This window comes from Monodon monoceros, unplaced genomic scaffold (genome assembly GCF_005190385.1).
Source record: "Monodon monoceros isolate NGI ecotype Baffin Bay Population unplaced genomic scaffold, NGI_Narwhal_1 Super_Scaffold_10, whole genome shotgun sequence".
Classification (NCBI taxonomy): Eukaryota; Metazoa; Chordata; class Mammalia; order Artiodactyla; family Monodontidae; genus Monodon; species Monodon monoceros.
The window spans coordinates 55,394,666-55,411,485 of record NW_021703766.1 but is presented as its reverse complement, the minus strand read 5'-3'; the positions used below and the strand labels follow the sequence as shown (position 1 = coordinate 55,411,485).

The following is a 16,820-nucleotide window of genomic DNA, read 5'->3' as shown; positions in this document are numbered from 1 at the left end:
TTGGGAGATTGGGATTGACAAATATACACTAATATGTATAAAATAGATAACTAATAAGAACCTGCTGTATAGCACAGGGAACTCTACTCAGTGCTCTGTGTTGAGCTAAATGGGAAAGAAATCCGAAAAAGAGGGGATATATGTACACGTATAGCTGATTCACTTTGCTGTGTGGTAGAAACTAACACAACATTGTAAAGCAACTATACTCCAATACAAATTTAAAAAAATAAATAGAATTACTAGTAGCTAAAAATAGAAAGTAACAACTTGGGTTGAATTTATATTGAACATATGATCTACTATTGAAATTCGTACTGAAATAAAATTTCTGAGTTTAAAAAAAACAGATTTCTTTTTAAAGGAGACAATTTTTAAAAGCTAAAATAAAAAATAAAATAAATACAAAGGAGACAATATATTGGGTCAGCCAAAAAATTCGTTCAGGTTTTCTGTAAGATGTTACGGGAACACCCAAACGAAACTTTTAACCAACCCAATATGTCATGATTCAAGACTCAGGCTCCTGAGATAGAGAAAACCACATTAGAATACTTGCTTTTCTCCTGGATATTTTGCAAGTTTGGGCAAATTAACTTAATGGTGGAGTTTCTTCATGAAACAAGTAGATAGGGTCATGATGGTTAAGAAATCATGATTTATTATAGTTCCTGGAACATGACCAGGCTTTGATTTTTTAGGGTTTTTTTTAAAGATTTTTTTTGGATGTGGATCATTTTTTTCATTATCTTTTATTTGCACTTACTTTATTGATTTACTTATATATTTTTTCACCCATTTGTTTAATAGGTTGTTTATTATTACTATTATTTTAACATCTTTATTGAAGTATAATTGCTTTACAATGGTGTGTCAGTTTCTGCTTTATAACAAAGTGAATCAGTTATATATAAACCTATGTTCCCATATCTCTTCCCTCTTGCATCTCCCTCCCTCCCACCCTCCCTATCCCACATTTGTTACAGTATTCCTTCTTCTTCATGTTTTGGTTTTTTGGCCGTGAGGCATGTGGGATCTTAGCTCCCTGACCAGGGCTCGAACCTGCACCCGCACCCCTGCACTGGAAGAAGTCTTAACCCCTGGACTGCCAGGGAAGTCCCAGGTTTTGATTTTTTTAATAACATATTAAATGTATAATATATATATATACTTCTTATAAATTTATATATGATTTATAAATACATGCCACACAGCATGGCTCTCGGTGTCATGACTTAAGTGTACCCTGACTTCTCCCCTCCTAATCGACTTTGAGAAATAACAAAGTAAATATTCTGCCATGTTCAAGCACTAAAATGTGAATTATGCATTGGCCAGAAATAAAAGACAGATGTGAGGGACACAACAGCCTGGAAGACTTGTGGGAATTCCTGGCAGAGTGATGCCCTAAATGTATGAGCAATACCCAAGGCACTTCCTGCCCAGAGATGGATGCAGCCCAGGACAGCAGGGTGGGACTTGTAGGGATTTGAGGGAGGGGGTTAGTACTGTCAGGATAAGACAGGCTGGCCCAGCGAGCAAGGAGAAGTGCTACCATGGAAAGACAGGGAAGGCCCTTGATATGCCGGCAACACCTGTGAGAAATGGGGGCGTCAGCAGGTCCTTTGAGCCACCTTGCCACTGAACACACGGTGATTCACAGGCCGGGCAGCTGCAGTGGACTCCAACACCAGGCCGGCAGTAAGCGTTGAGTCAGCAGACAAACGGTGGGAAAACAATCACAAGGGTGAACATCTAATCAATAATTGTCACCATCTACATCATCAGTGCAGATCAGCAACCTCTTGGAAAGGAGACAGACTAAAATGGAAGTGTTGACAGTAACGCAGTTTGCTGGGGTTTTTTTACTTTCCTTAGAGTTAAGGAAACAGAGCAAAAAGAGGGGTAAGAAGGGGAGGGATAAATGGGAAGATTGGAACTGACACACACACACTACCTGTGTATAAAACAAATAACTAACAAGGACCTACCGTCTAGCACAGGGAACTCTACTCAATACTCTGCAATGGCCTATATGGGAAAAAAATCTAAAAAAAAAGTGGATATATGTATATATATAACTGATTCACTTTGCTGTACACCTGAAACTAATACAACACTGTAAATCAACTATATGCCAATAAAAATTTAAAAAAAAAAAGCAAGAAGAGCAGAATCTCAACCATCAGCAACTTATAATGTTGGTGAACTAAGAACCATGCATCCTTGGAGCCAGGCTGATGGGTTCAACTCCTGGCTCCACCTCTTGCCATCTGTGTGACCTTGGGCATGTTTCTGAATCCTCCCAGGTGGTGGTTTTCTAGTGTGTACCAGGAGGTACTGAGACTGACCACCTCATTAAGTAATTAAAGGCATATAATGAGCTAATACTGTGAAATACCTGTAATAGTTGCTGGACATGGTGAGTGCTATAGTGAGAGCTAAGTGGACATTCAATCTCTTTGCCTGAGATTTAAAGAGCTCTTATTTTGATGGAGTAAGTGAATCGATGGTTAGTGTAAAAACCTGACACAATGAATAATCACTGATATAAAAATATTTTATAAGCTTGCTAATCTTTTCTTCACATTCTGTGTCCTAACTCTATAAAAATCTTAAGTTTATCTTGTTGATGTTAAAAGGGATGGTTTCAAGTTTTACCTCCCCACTGTAACAGAGATAAGCAATCCTGATCGTTTTCCTAAACTTAAACACAAGCCTTCCCCCAAATTATTTTCTTTATTAATCATTTGTCAGTTCCAAGATTGAAAGGGCCCCAGTGAGAGCCAGTAAAATTAGGTTAAACAAAATTCCCACAGGGATCCATAATATTGAAATTTGTAGACTATTAGGGATAAAGAAGAAACCTAAGCACTACCAAAACCGAGGATTTCTTTCATAAGATGATCTATAACTGAAGAATGGAAATGATCAATCTCTACATGTGAGTGAAATAATTCAGAGAAAGACACCATATGATCTCACTTCTATATGGGGTCTTAGAAAAACACTAAACATAAATATTTGGTGGTTGCCAGAGATTGTGGGTTGGGAGGATGAAATGGTAGAAAGTGGTCAAAAGTTATAAACTTCCAGTTATAAGATAAATAAGTCCTGGGGGTCTAATGGTGACTGTTGTTAACAACACTGTATTATATATTTGAAAGTTCCTAAGAGAGTAGATCTTAAAAGTTCTCATCCCAAGAAAAAAAAATTGTAACTACATATGTAGGGCAATACATGTTAACTAAATAAACTTCTTGTGGTGATCACTGTAATATATACATGTATCAAATCATCACATTGTACCCCTAAAATGAATACAATGTTCTATGTCAATTACCCCTAAAATGAATACAATGTTCTATGTCAATTACACCTAAAAATGAATACAATGTTCTATGTCAATTACACCTACTATGAATACAATGTTCTATGTCAATTACACCTAAAATGAATACAATTCTATGTCAATTACCCCTAAAATGAATACAATGTTCTATGTCAATTACACCTTGATAAAAACTGGGGGAAAATCTACATCTGCAAAGCTGAATTTAAGGAAATTCCCTGGCCGTCCAGTGGTTAGGACTCCGCTTTCACTGAAGAGGGCCTGGGTTCTATCCCTGGTTGGGGAACTAAAATCCCACAAGACACATGGTGTGGCCCCCCCTCCCAAAAAAATTGTTTTTTTAAAAAAGCTGATAGTGAGAAGCAGCTGCATTGCACGGGGAGATCAGCTTGCTGCTTTGTGACCACCTAGAGGGGTAGGATAGAGAGGGTGGGAGGGAGATGCAAGAGGGAGCAATATGGGGATATATGTATACATATAGCTGATGCACTTTGTTATAGAGCAGAAACCAACACAACATTGTAAAGCAATTATACTCCAATAAAGATGTTCAGAAAAAAAGATGAATTTAAGAAAAAAAGAAACAAGGGGAAAAAGGTTTAATATTCAACATGTATTCTCATCATTAAAGGATACAGTTGCAAGGGAGATGGTTTTAGACTCAAGTTTACTCAAACTTTTGACTCAAATTTGCTCCTGGTAGGGACTCTTGGAAAAGCTCTTGGTATAGTGACATAGGATGAACAATGAATTCAGCTGGAAACAATGAGTCACAGAAGCAAGAATAAGCTAAGAAATTGGCAAATGTGTCTAAAAGAGGCACACACTTGTCAGTAACCACCTGATACCACATGGTATCTACACGGGAGGTAGATGGTACAAGGTGGGAAGTGGGTAGCAAAAGAAAGGCATTTCAAGGGTGCTCCAGGTCAAAGAGGTACTTACTAGCTCAAGATCTTCTCACTTCAAAGAGCAATCCTTAACCTCTGCAATCACGCCAAACTACTTGTTCATTCTCTTCACTGGACAAATACTTAAGTTCCAACTAGATGCCAGGGTGCTGGGTGTACATAGACACGAATATGACAGTCCAGGACCCAGAACCCAGAGCTTACCTTCTGCTTGGAGGCAATTACAACAGAAGAGTGGCAATTTCATAACTGATACTGAAATCAAACACAGGATGAGGTTCTAGAGTGGCTGGGCTGGGGGGACCGGGCTGCTTAACTGGGGGGAGGGGTGGTCAGAGAAGACATTTGGAAGAGCTTGCTTGGTGAAAGTCTAGGGAAAGACTGACCAGAAAGAAGAGCAGCTGGAACAAACATTCTGAGTCAGGAATGAGCAGTCAGGGGTCTGAAAGAAAGTTAAGTTCCGTGGGCCACAGCATACGATGGGGAAGCAGGTGAAGGATAAACCAGAGAGAAGGAAGGGAAAAGCTCAGATTCTGAATATTTTCCTAATGATGGGAAATCATGAAAAAGACTTCAAGGCACAATTTATTAAAAAAATCTCTCCACCTCCTAGAGTAATGAAAATAAAAACAAAAATAAACAAATGGGATCTAATTAAACTTGAAAGCTTTTGCCCAGCAAAGGAAACCATAAACAAAAAGACAACCCTCAGAATGGGAGAAAATATTTGTAAACGAAGAAACCAACAAAGGATTAATCTGCCAAATATACAAACAGCTGTACAGCTCAATATCAAAAAAACAAACCACCCAATCAAAAAATGGGCAGAAGATCTAAACAGACATTTCTCCAAAGAAGGCATACAGATGGCCAAGAAACACATGAAAAGATGCTCAACATCACTAATTATTAGAGAAATGCAAATCAAAACTACAATGAGGAGGCTTCCCTGGTGGAGCAGTGGTTTGAGAGTCTGCCTGCCAGTGCAGGGGACGTGAGTTCGAGCCCTGGTCTGGGAGGATCCCGCATGCCGTGGAACAACTGGGCCCGTGAGCCACAACTGCTGAGCCTGCGCCTCTGGAGCCTGTGCTCCACAACAAGAGAGGCCGCGATGGTGAGAGGCCAGCGCACCGCGATGAAGAGTGGCCCCCGCTCGCCACAGCTGGGGAGGGCCCTCACACGAAGACCCAACACAGCCAAAGGTAAATACATAAATAAATAAATTTATAAAAAAAAAAAACCTACAACGAGGTATCACCTTACACCAGTCAGAATGGCCATCATCAAAAAATCTACAAACAATAAATGCTGGGGAGGGTGTGGAGAAAAAGGAACCCTCCTACACTGTTGGTGGGAATGTAAATTGGTGCAGCCACTATGGAGAACAGTATGGAGGTTTCTTAAACTAAAAATAGAAATACCGTGTGACCCAGCAATCCCACTACTGGGCATATACCCAGAGAAAACCATAATTCAAAAAGATACATGCACCCCAATGTTCATTGCAGCACTATTTACAATAGCCAGGTCATAGAAGCAACCTAAATGCTCATCGACAGACAAATGGATAAAGAAGATGAGTTACATATATACAATGGAATATTACTCAGCAATAAAAAAGAACAAAATAATGTCATTTGCAGCAACGTGGATGGACCTAGAGATTATCATACTAAGTGAAGTAAATCAGAGAAAGACAAATATTATATGTGGAATCTTAAAAAAATGAACTTATTTACAAAACAGAAACAGACCCACAGATTTCGAAAACAAACTTATGGTTACCAAAGGGGAAAGGTGGTGGGGGGAGGGATAAATTAGGAGTTTGGGATTAACATATACACACTACTATATATAAAATAGATAACCAACAAGGACCTACTGTATAGCACAGGGAAGTCTACTCAGTATTCTGTAATAATCTATATGGGAAAAGAATCTGAAAAAGAATGACTATATGTATAGCTGAATAACTTTGCTGTACACCTGAAACTAACAAAACATTGTGAATCAACTATACTCAAATATAAAATAAAAATTAAATTTAAAAAATTTACATAGGAAAAAAAAAGTATTTCTGTACATAAATGCAGTCTCTCCACTAGAGAAACACCTCCTTTCCCTGACTACCTACCTTTAATAAAAAGCATTCTTTTTACCCTAAAAAAAAAAAAAAAAAAAGTATCAGATGTGGTGCTCCAAGGACAATGGTGCTTCAAGGACAAAGCATGATGCTGTCTGAAAAAGTTTCAGCGTTAACACCCCCTACTGGACTCTGAATCGCCCTCCCCACCCTGTTGTGATGGTTATGAAACTCCTGAGCCCACCTGGGTGACGCCCACCTGGGCAACAGGACCTGTCCCAAATAAGGAAAGGCATCTGGCCTGCCCCACTCCCACCATATAGAAGGAAGCTATATATGCCTCGACCAATCAGTAAACGAAATTTTCACCTCGGACCATTCCTTTGTTTCCTGGCTATAGAAACTGATCAACAGCACATGTTTGGGCTCGACTCTCCCAGACTACTGGGAAGTCCGCCCGCTGTTCTGGTAGCGACACTTCCCTCTAATAAATTCTGTCTTCTTCACATTCTGCCTCATTCTTTTCCAACCCTCTTTGGACCAGGACATCAGAGAAGGACTGTGAGCTTCTCTGTGCTTCTGGTACATGTTTTGTAAAAGGGTGATGACAAGATTGTTATGAGGGTTAAAAGACAAAGGAGAAAATTAATATTAGGCAACCATCTCTGTGCCAAAGAAGTGTTCTATACACGTTACCTATTCTCTGTGCTATTCTTCTTATTTTTCTCTTTTATGAACTTCAGGCTCTTTTCCCACCTGTCCTCAGCACCCTCCTCCTGCGTTACCTGGGAAACATCTATTCTCAGTCCATCATCATCCAAGCAAACATCACCAACCACCAGGACTGTTCCCTCTTAGGTTCCCCAAGCAAGTTTTATTGTACACGTCACTATAGTTAAAACATTTGTTACAGAGAAATGGAAACGGGGGCCACAGTTCAAACACATCCCTACACCAAAACACACGCAGTCTTGTAACCCAAAGGAAAAACCGATTTCCTCAAAATGCCGATTCTGCTTCTTAAACAAACTTAAGGTTTCTCCAAGTCAGCATGAACTTGCAACTCCCCAGCTAACTGGCTGTGCACAAGTGAGCTGATGCCATGGGAAGGAAGGTATAGTTCTAGGGACCACTCACAGCAGAAAACAAAATGTCCTTTCTCATCCAGGCTTTGTAACCTGAGCTGTAGCTACTGGGAACTGAGCTTCTTGACCACGTTCAGTTTTAAAGTCTCCCTGTTTGTCCACAGTTTGTGTCTCACTCAGTAAAACACTTGAATCAAGAAAAGCACTCAGCATTTTCTTTGGAACACTGGATTGTAGCTTGGGTTTTCAAAAGAAGCCAGAGTAGAAAGAATGACACCCTGCTATTGACTTAAAGAATAGGTGAAGATCCGACTTACACGAACTTCTGGAGTCTACAGACAGGCTGAGCCAGCGTCCTGCAGAGAATCGCCAGGGAGGCCTCGTCGAACTGACAGTTGTCCAAATCTAACATCTGGAAGTTCTCGCTGGCAGTAAATGCAGAGCAGAGATCCCGCCAGAGGGAGAGCTTCTCGATGGTACTACAGGAAGACAAACACCGTGATTCTCCAGTGGCTCAATTCAACTAGTTCCTTAAAAAACTAAGAACAGAGCTAGCATGTGATCCAGCAATCCCACTGCTGGGCATGTATCTGGAGAAAACCATGGTTCAAAAGGACACAGACACCCCAGTGTTCATTGCAGCAATGTTTACAATAGCCAGGATGTGGAAGCAACCTAGATGTCCATTGACAGATGAACGGATAAAGAAGATGTGGTCCAGGGACTTCCCTGGTGGCCCAGTGGGTAAGAATCTGCACCTCCAATGCAGGGCGCTCAGGTTCCATCCCTGGTCGAGGAACTAGATCCCACATGCATGCCAAAACTAAGAGTTTGATGCTGCAACTAAGACTCCACATGCTGCAACTAAGAAGCCCACAGGCCGCAACTAAAGATCCTGCATGCCGCAACTAAACATGCCACAATGAAGATCCCACGTGCCACAACTAAGACCTGGCACAGCCTAAATAAATAAATAAATATTTTTTAAAAAGCTGTTCATATTAAAAAAAAAGATATGGTCCATATATACAATGGAATATTACTCAGCCATAAAAAAGAATGAAATAAGACCATTTGCAGCCACATGGACGGACCTAGAGATTATCATACTAAGTGGAGTAAGTCAAAGAAAGACAAATATCATATGATATCATCTATATGCAGAATCTTTAAAAAATGATACAAATGAACTTATTACAAAACAGAAACAGAAAAGAAAACAAACAGAAACAGACTCAACAGGCTTATAAAACAAACTTATGGTCACCAAAGGGGAAAGGTGGGGAGGGGATAAAGTAGGAGTTTGGGACTGACATATACACACTACTATATATAAAATAGATAACAAATAAGAACCTACTGCATAACACAGGGAATTCTGCTCAATATTCTGTAATAACCTAAATGGGAAAAGAATTTGAAAAAGAATAGATACATGTATATGTATAATTGAATCGCTTTGCTGTACACCTGAAACTAACACACCATTGTTAATCAACTATACTCCAATACAAAATAAATTTTTTTTTAAAACAAGAATGCAGGGCTTCCCTGGTGGCACAGTGGTTGAGAGTCCACCTGCTGATGCAGGGGACGCAGGTTCGTGCCCCGGTCCGGGAAGATCCCACATGCCGCGGAGCGGCTGGGCCCGTGAGCCATGGCCGCTGAGCCTGTGCATCCGGAGCCTGTGCTCCGCAACGGGAGAGGCCACAGCAGTGGGAGGCCCGCGTACCGCAAAAAAATAAAATTAAATAAATAAAATAAATTTTAAAAAGAATGCAGGTAAAAAACCAAAAAAAAGACATATTCAACACAGAAGAACACCATTCCCAGAGGCCCTCAAAGCTGACAGTCACAGTCAAACCTGAACAGGGAGAGAAGCAGTCAGATGCACTGAGTCAACACGCATGGCAGTCAAAGAAGTGAGCCGTGAGGCCAGGGCGGCGAGGATCAAGCCCCATCTGAAACACTTGTGGGTTATGGGACACTGGGCAAGCATTCAACATTATTCTGCCTCTGTTTCCTCCTCTTTGGGGTGACAACACTCAACTGTTATGTGGACAAAGGTTGATATTTGGTGACCCATCAGCAAACGAGGAACTGTGTCCAAAAACATGACTGTACAGGTAGATGTAAAATAAATAAGTCGCAGGGATGTAAAGACCACAGTTAATAACACCAAATTACATATTTGAAAGCTTCTGAGAGAGTAGATCTCTCTGTCTTGCTGTTCTGCATGACTTTTTTTCAGTTTGTTGAACTACAATCGATTTACAATATGATATGGACGTCAGGTGTACAACATAGTGCTTTGATATTTTTATAGGTTACACACTATACTATGTTAGGATGAAATATTGACTTCTTCCCTGCATTGTAGATTACATCCGTGTGACTTCTTTATTTCATAATGGCTACTTCATACCTCTTTGTCCCTTTTACCTATTTTGTCCCTCCCCCTCTCCATCCTCCTCTCCCCTGTGGGAACTGTTTGTTCTCTGTATCTATACTGTTTCTGTTTTCTTATGTTTGCTCATTTGTTTTGTCTTGAATCGATTCTGCATGTAAGTGAAAAGGTACAGCATTTGTCTTTCTCTCTCTGACTTATTTAACTAAGCTTAATACCCTCCAGATCCATCCATGTTGTCACAAATGACAAGATTTCATTCTTTTTTATGGCTGAGTAATATTCCATATATCTGACAATATCTATAAATATCACATCTTGTTATCCATTCATCTGTTGATGGACACTTAGGTTCCTTCCATAACTTGGCTATTATAAACAAGGCTGCTAGGAACATTGGGGTGTATATAAAAGTCTTCATCACTGGAAAAAAAATTCTGTAACTATGTATGGTGACAGATGTTAACTAGACTTACTATGGTGATCATTCCACAGTATATACAAATATTGAAAATTATGTAGTACACCTGAAACTAATATAATGTTGTATGTTAATTATACTTTTTGTCTCTTTGGCCAGGCCATGCAGCATGTGGGATCTTAGTTCGCCAACCAGGGATCAAACCCATGCCCCTGCAGTGGAAGGGCGGAGTCTTAACCACTGGACTGCCAGGGAATTATACTTTAATTAAAAAAAAAAAAAGACCACGAAAGGGGGTATGTATTTGAGAGCTGAAGTGTGAGCTGGTAGCCTGAGCCTGATGAAAGAATACAAGCTAAAATCAGCAAAGAGAAAAAGACACATGGGCAAAATCCAGAGGAAACTAGGCATAAGCTTCCGAGCGTCCCTTCCCAGTGGATTCACCAGGATATGCTAAAATGCTATGGGAAGGGGAAAAAAGAAGCATAGTCCTGGCAACAATAAAAAATGCTTACCTTTCAACTTGACATTGGCCCTATGAAGACATTTACCCCTGATTATACAGACAGAAGTACTTACGAAACAGAGTTCATGGCCACACGGCTAGCAAATGGCAGTATGAGAACTCAAATCAACGTCTTTCTGACTGCAAAAGCCATGTTTTTAAGTACAAAAATACAGTGATTCATGAAATACCCCTTGGGGGTTGGAGCAAGCTAAATATAAATATGGTGTGTGTGTAGGTTAGAGGGAGAGAATTAATAGATGGACTCACTTGGAGATGGATCCAGATTCATCTGAAAAGACATTTTCTATACACAGGTGAAATTTCTGCAAACTTTGGCTATGTTTCAGACAGAATGCAGATACTGTCAGTTCTTCAATGGTACCAATATAAATGTCAATTTCTTTGAAGAAATTCATCACTTGGGTTACAAATTCTTGGTCCTGGGTCTCAAACAAACAATTGAACAATTCCTGAAAACTCACCACGATCTTACTGGGGTCACACTGACTTAAAGTTTCAAGGCTTTGAGTTACTTCCTGCTTTATGTCTGTGGACAGTGGGAAACCAAGAGATGTCTCCAGCACGTTCGTTATTTTTTCAGTTGAAAATGCAAACAGGAATAGCCCCATCCAGGACAAATGGGAGTAGGCTTCGCTCATGGCTGCTGTGACAAACTGGGTCACCTTTCCAATGACTGGGTGAGGACGGTCCTTGGGTCGTTTGAACAGATAGAACAGGGCGGCACAAAATTCTTGGATACACGTGTGGATGAAGGTCAAGCAGTTACCGCTCCTTTGAAGAAGTCTCATGTCCACCCACATCGAGGTGTCGGATTCAGACACCCCATTCCTCCTGAGATCCCCAGGGCAAAACAGAAACGTGCGAGTCCACATTCCCTCTGCAGCCAAGGTACACAGGCTTTGTAGTCGGGTTCTGTTCTGCTTAGGTGGACAGTTCCCACTTGCTGCTTTGAATACGTTTGTCAAGAAGGACACATACAAACAAGTGATGCTTTCGGAGGCAATCTCCAGGTCTTCGCCTTTCTCCAGCTGCCACTTCAAGCAAGTACAAACCAACCAGCAAACAAACGGACTTTTGCACAAGACAAACAGCGGTCTCTTCTCTCTCACAAAACTGAAGGCTCTGGAGGATTTATTCTTCTCACGGAAGTAATGGGAGAAATACAGCTTCCTTTGGCGTTCAGAGAATCCCGGGAGAAATATGCATTTTGTCTGACACAACAAGAAATAATTTTTTTTCATACCCATCTTTCCTAGGGCGATAAGCAGAGAGGATTCTGGGAGCATCTGTTTGTGCAGCAAACTGCTCAGGACAATCTGCGTTGGCCGTTGCTTCTCCCAGTCACCGCACAGGTCAGCGTCAAGCGTCAGGTCAAATTTCAGTTCCTCCAAGCCATCCAGGATGAACAGGATTCTCTCTGGCTGGGAAAAAATGTCTTCGATGGGCTCTGAAGACTCAGGCCAGTCCCTGGAGATGAGCTCCACTAGGCTCGTGTCTGTAATACTGTTCATTTCACTGCCTTTGAGGAAGAAGACAAATGAGAACCTGTCCCTCCACAGGTTTCCCTCCGCCCATTCCAGCATCGCTTTTCTCAAAAGGGTTGTTTTTCCAACTCCTTCAGGACCTTGCAAGATCACAGTGGGTGAGGGATTTCCAGGCTTGTCTGCAGTAAGGTAGACAGCATTCAGTTGTTCATATTCATTCTTTGTGGTTTCTTTGTAGAAATCCTCAGGAACTTCAAGGCAGGTCTCCTTTTCCCATATGTCTCGGAATTTTTTCTTCATGTGGTTTCTATATGGGTTTAGCTTATCTGGGTTAACAGGGACAGAATAGAAGACAATTAAAAAATACACTCCAGGGCTTTCCTGGTGGCGCAGTGGTTAAGAATCCACCTGCCATTGCAGGGGACACGGGTTCAATCCCTGGTCCGGGAAGATCCCACATGCCGCACAGCAACTAAGCCCATGCGCCACAACTACTGAAGCCCACGCGCCTAGAACCCGTGCTCCACAACAAGAGAAGCCACCGCAATGAGAAGCCCGCACACCGCAATGAAGAGTAGCCCCCGCTCGCCGCGACTAGAGAAAGCCTGCACGCAGCAACGAACACCCAACGCAGCCAAAAATTAAATAAATTTAAATAAATTTTAAAAATAAAATAAAATAAACATATGCATGTATGCACATGCTTGGCCATGAAAATAAACAGTAACTCAAAGTCCTTATTAAAAAAAATAAAATACGGGCTTCCCTGGTGGCACAGTGGTTGAGAGTCCGCCTGCCGATGCAGGGGACACGGGTTCGTGCCCCGGTCCGGGAAGATCCCACGTGCCGCGGAGCGGCTGGGCCCGTGAGCCATGGCCGCTGAGCCTGCGCGTCCGGAGCCTGTGCTCCGCAACGGGAGAGGCCACAACAGTGAGAGGCCCACGTACCGCTTAAAAAAATAAATAAATAAAATAAAATAAAATACACTCCGTCCTTGGGACTCAGAATGACCCCTACAGATTTACTCAGACACACATGCAAAGACTGACGCATATGCCCACATGGGACCAGGCTGCTGGACTCAGTATTGTTAAAACCAAAATCTCTCTGAATTCATGTCCGTGGAAACACCTGATCAAGATTGGAAGCCCATCTCAGAGCTACAGGCTTCACTAAGTGTGAATACTTGGGGATTACATTTCAAACTAGAAGAGGGGTGCTAGCCCCCCAGTCAAGAATTCATAATCACTACTATTTATTTACCGAGGGCCACCCAGGAATCGGGGCTGAGAAAGCTGTCACTGGTACTTCATCTTCCATCTCTTCAACAACCCATTAAGATTCATTCTATGCCTACTTTACAGAAAAGTGTTGAGAGTTTATGTTACTTGGCTAATTTGGTTAATGAACAGATATTAGGGTCAGGTATTTGTCTCAGTTGTCTGACTTGAAATCATAAAGTCTAGACTATTTCTGTTAAGACCACGCTGATTGCAATTTAATTTCAGAAATGCACCCTTGAACCGTCATTCTTTCAACCTGCCCTTATTATGTACCTTCCATGTTCAAGGCTATGTACTAGGGGAGATAAACAAATTACAAATAGACAAGGACCATACCCTGCACTGAAGAAATATGAACTACAGTAGGTGAGGCCTTTCTGCATGTCTTCTGAGCAAAGGGCATTGCTAGTTTTGTTTAAGTATGTGTGACTAGGAAAAGAGCCTTGGAAATTAGGGAGCCTTTCTCTCTCTGGGACAGAGGAAGATTTGTTTATAAAAATGGGTGATTTCAGGGAGGGGGAGGGATAAATTAGGAGTTTTGGGTTAACATATACACACTGCTATGTATAAAATAAATACCCAGCAAGGACCTACTGTATAGTACTGGAAACTATACTCAATATTTTGTAATAACCTATAAGAGAAAAGAATACGAAAAGGAATATATATGTGTATGTACATATATATATATATATACACACACACGAATGACTGAATCACTTTACTGTACACCTGAAACTAACACAACATTATATATCAACTATACTTCAATTTAAAAAAATCATAATAAAGCCATGAAAACAGATGAGAGAGAGAATCTGGAAAGCAGAAATATGAAATATATAGAAATGCCAGGAGAGCTTCTATGGTCATGAACTCCAGTTTGAGGTGAAACACTCAAAAATAACTAAGAACATATATAAAGAGAAAACAACTTTAATGGGTGATTTGTCTCATGTTTTGTCACTTTTATTTCCCAGGATTCACAACTCAACTCATCTTATTTTCTGAGGGGAGACAAAACGGTGTATCCACCCAGAGGAGGATATCAAGCAATCAATGAGCCAAAAATAACTGGTTTGGGTCAGCTCTGTCCCTTTTGGAAAAGTCATCTAACATGAGGAGACACCGTTTGACCTGCATCTTTTTCACTTGTAAACCTCAGAGTCGTGGTAAGAATGAAAAGACATTAGGCATAAAAAGTTCTTCCTATAGCACCAGGGGCATATGTTCTCTATAATTATTTCCTCATCTTAGGACTCTGCCCAGTCTCTTGTGCAGGTCTGGTCAAAAGGATGTGACCTACATGGGGAAGGAATCTAAAAAAGAGGGGATATGTGTATATATTACTGATTCACTTTGCTGTACAGGAGAAACTAACACAACATTGCAAATCAACTATACTCCAATAAAAAAATGTTGGCATAAATTTTTAAAAAAAAGGATGGACAACAACCATAATGGAATTCCATCTCAGCAGTCCTGGTTGTGCAGACACTAAGTCCCAGGTCATCTCCTGGAATAGCACTGACTCAGCTTGGAACAGAAAAATGGGGAGCAGACACTTAGATGAACGATTTGTCTCAGGACACTACACATCCACAGTCCATCACTGGCCCATGAATGACCGAAGTTGGCTTGCAATTCTTCTACTATCTCCAAGCGTCCTACTGACCTATACATATTCTCAACTGATGGAGGCATGGCCACTAACACAATAACAATGTGACCTTCATTATTAGAAGCTCCCAGTAAACCAACCCTCCCCCAAGGGTCCCTGCGCTGCATCCCTTTCATGACACTTACGTCTGATCTCGTCCCGAGCCTTTGTCCAGAGATCTCCCCGGTTGATCAGTAGAAAGAGACTCAGGGTCACATCCCATGCCAGTTTTCCTGGGTAATGCTTGCTCAACAGCTGTGACAGATTTTCTCGTGAAGCCTTCTTTAGCTCGGTCCATGGGATTGGCTTGAGTTTGAATTTCAGAGATTCTTGCTTGAGCAGCTCCTTAAATTTCCAGAACTCTTCCTTTTTGAGCTCCTCCAGGTACCACAGCAAACCAAAGTCAGAAAAAAAAGATTCAGCCATCTCGTCACAGGATTGTGGAGCCTGGACTTCTCCAGTGGGGCGCAGTGGGGGGAGGATCCTCAAAAACAAGGACCAAGTGATACCTGGGGAAGAATGATGTCATTGTGGAGTTAAATCTCAGCAGTGTAAAGGGGCTTAAAATGATGGATATCATGCATTTCTTGTTTAAAACCTATCTTCCCAGCTTCACTTGGGGAAGGTACCCCATCCTTTCTCAACATTCCGAAATCATGTATGTGAATTCAGTGCTAGCAACTAAAAATGTGGTTTATACTAAATCAAATGTCAGGGAGCATTCTAACTACCTAAAATCATAATAAAGCTTTGAGGTTTATCAGTGTGGCCAGGCAAGGAAAAATTAGGGTATTTCTGACCTTGTGTCCCTACTGTATATTGCGGGCACTTCTGAGAAGAATTGACTATTGACCTTGTGTTCTCGTGGGACAGTCTATCTAAAGCTCAAAAGCCCATGTTATACTGAACATTCCTTGAAGGAAAACAGTTTCTGGTCTAGCCTGACTAACTTTTGAAGACTTTAAATAAAAAGAAATCAAAAGCCTAAAGATAACGTCTTTGGTACATGAAAGTTTTGATGAATCCCTGAAAGATGGAAAACAGAGAGCTGTGCCTGGAAAAATAAATTCAAAATTTCAAAATGAGGGCAGGAAAAGACAAATCCAAGGGCACACCAGCTTACATACTGTGGTCCTAGACAGAAAGAAGGAACTCTGAACAGCCATCTCAACGATGGCTCACGGAAGTACGTTTCAAAGAGCGTGGCCAACTCAGCACTCAATGCAAAGAGAAGTGATGAAAAATGTTAATAGTTCCACAAATTCCAACATCCACCTCATTGACGTTCCAAACAAACAAAAACAAAAAAAAAACCCAGAGGGAATAGAGGGAAGGAAATAATTCATGGAAGAAAGCTTTCCAGATTTGAAGAAAAGACTTGCATCTTCAGAATAAAAGACCTTGCCAAGTGTTAAAGAAAATGAAAGATAAAAGATCACGTGATATTTAACTTTCATAATTTCAAAAATAAGGAAAGTCCTGAGTCTAGAGGAGTACTGTCCAATATAATGTGAGCCATGTTTGTAATTTTAGATTTTTGAGTAACCACATTAAAGAATTTAAGCAAACAGGGGAAACTCATTTTAATATTATATTATTTAACTT

At 40.9% G+C, this 16,820-nt stretch overlaps 1 protein-coding gene across 1 annotated transcript in view; it reads right to left on the bottom strand.

Annotated features, from left to right (window-relative positions):
• NLRP9 (NLR family pyrin domain containing 9) overlaps nt 1-15,641 on the bottom strand; it is a 25,796-nt gene extending 10,155 nt beyond the window's left edge. Inside the window, exons 1-3 of the mRNA XM_029236421.1 lie at nt 15,362-15,641; nt 11,035-12,598; nt 7,749-7,910 (exon numbers count right to left, since the gene is read on the bottom strand). Of these exons, the coding sequence (XP_029092254.1) occupies nt 7,749-7,910; nt 11,035-12,598; nt 15,362-15,641 (2,006 nt within the window). The remainder of the gene's footprint in view (nt 1-7,748; nt 7,911-11,034; nt 12,599-15,361) is intronic.
• Nucleotides 15,642-16,820: the final 1,179 nt, after the last annotated feature.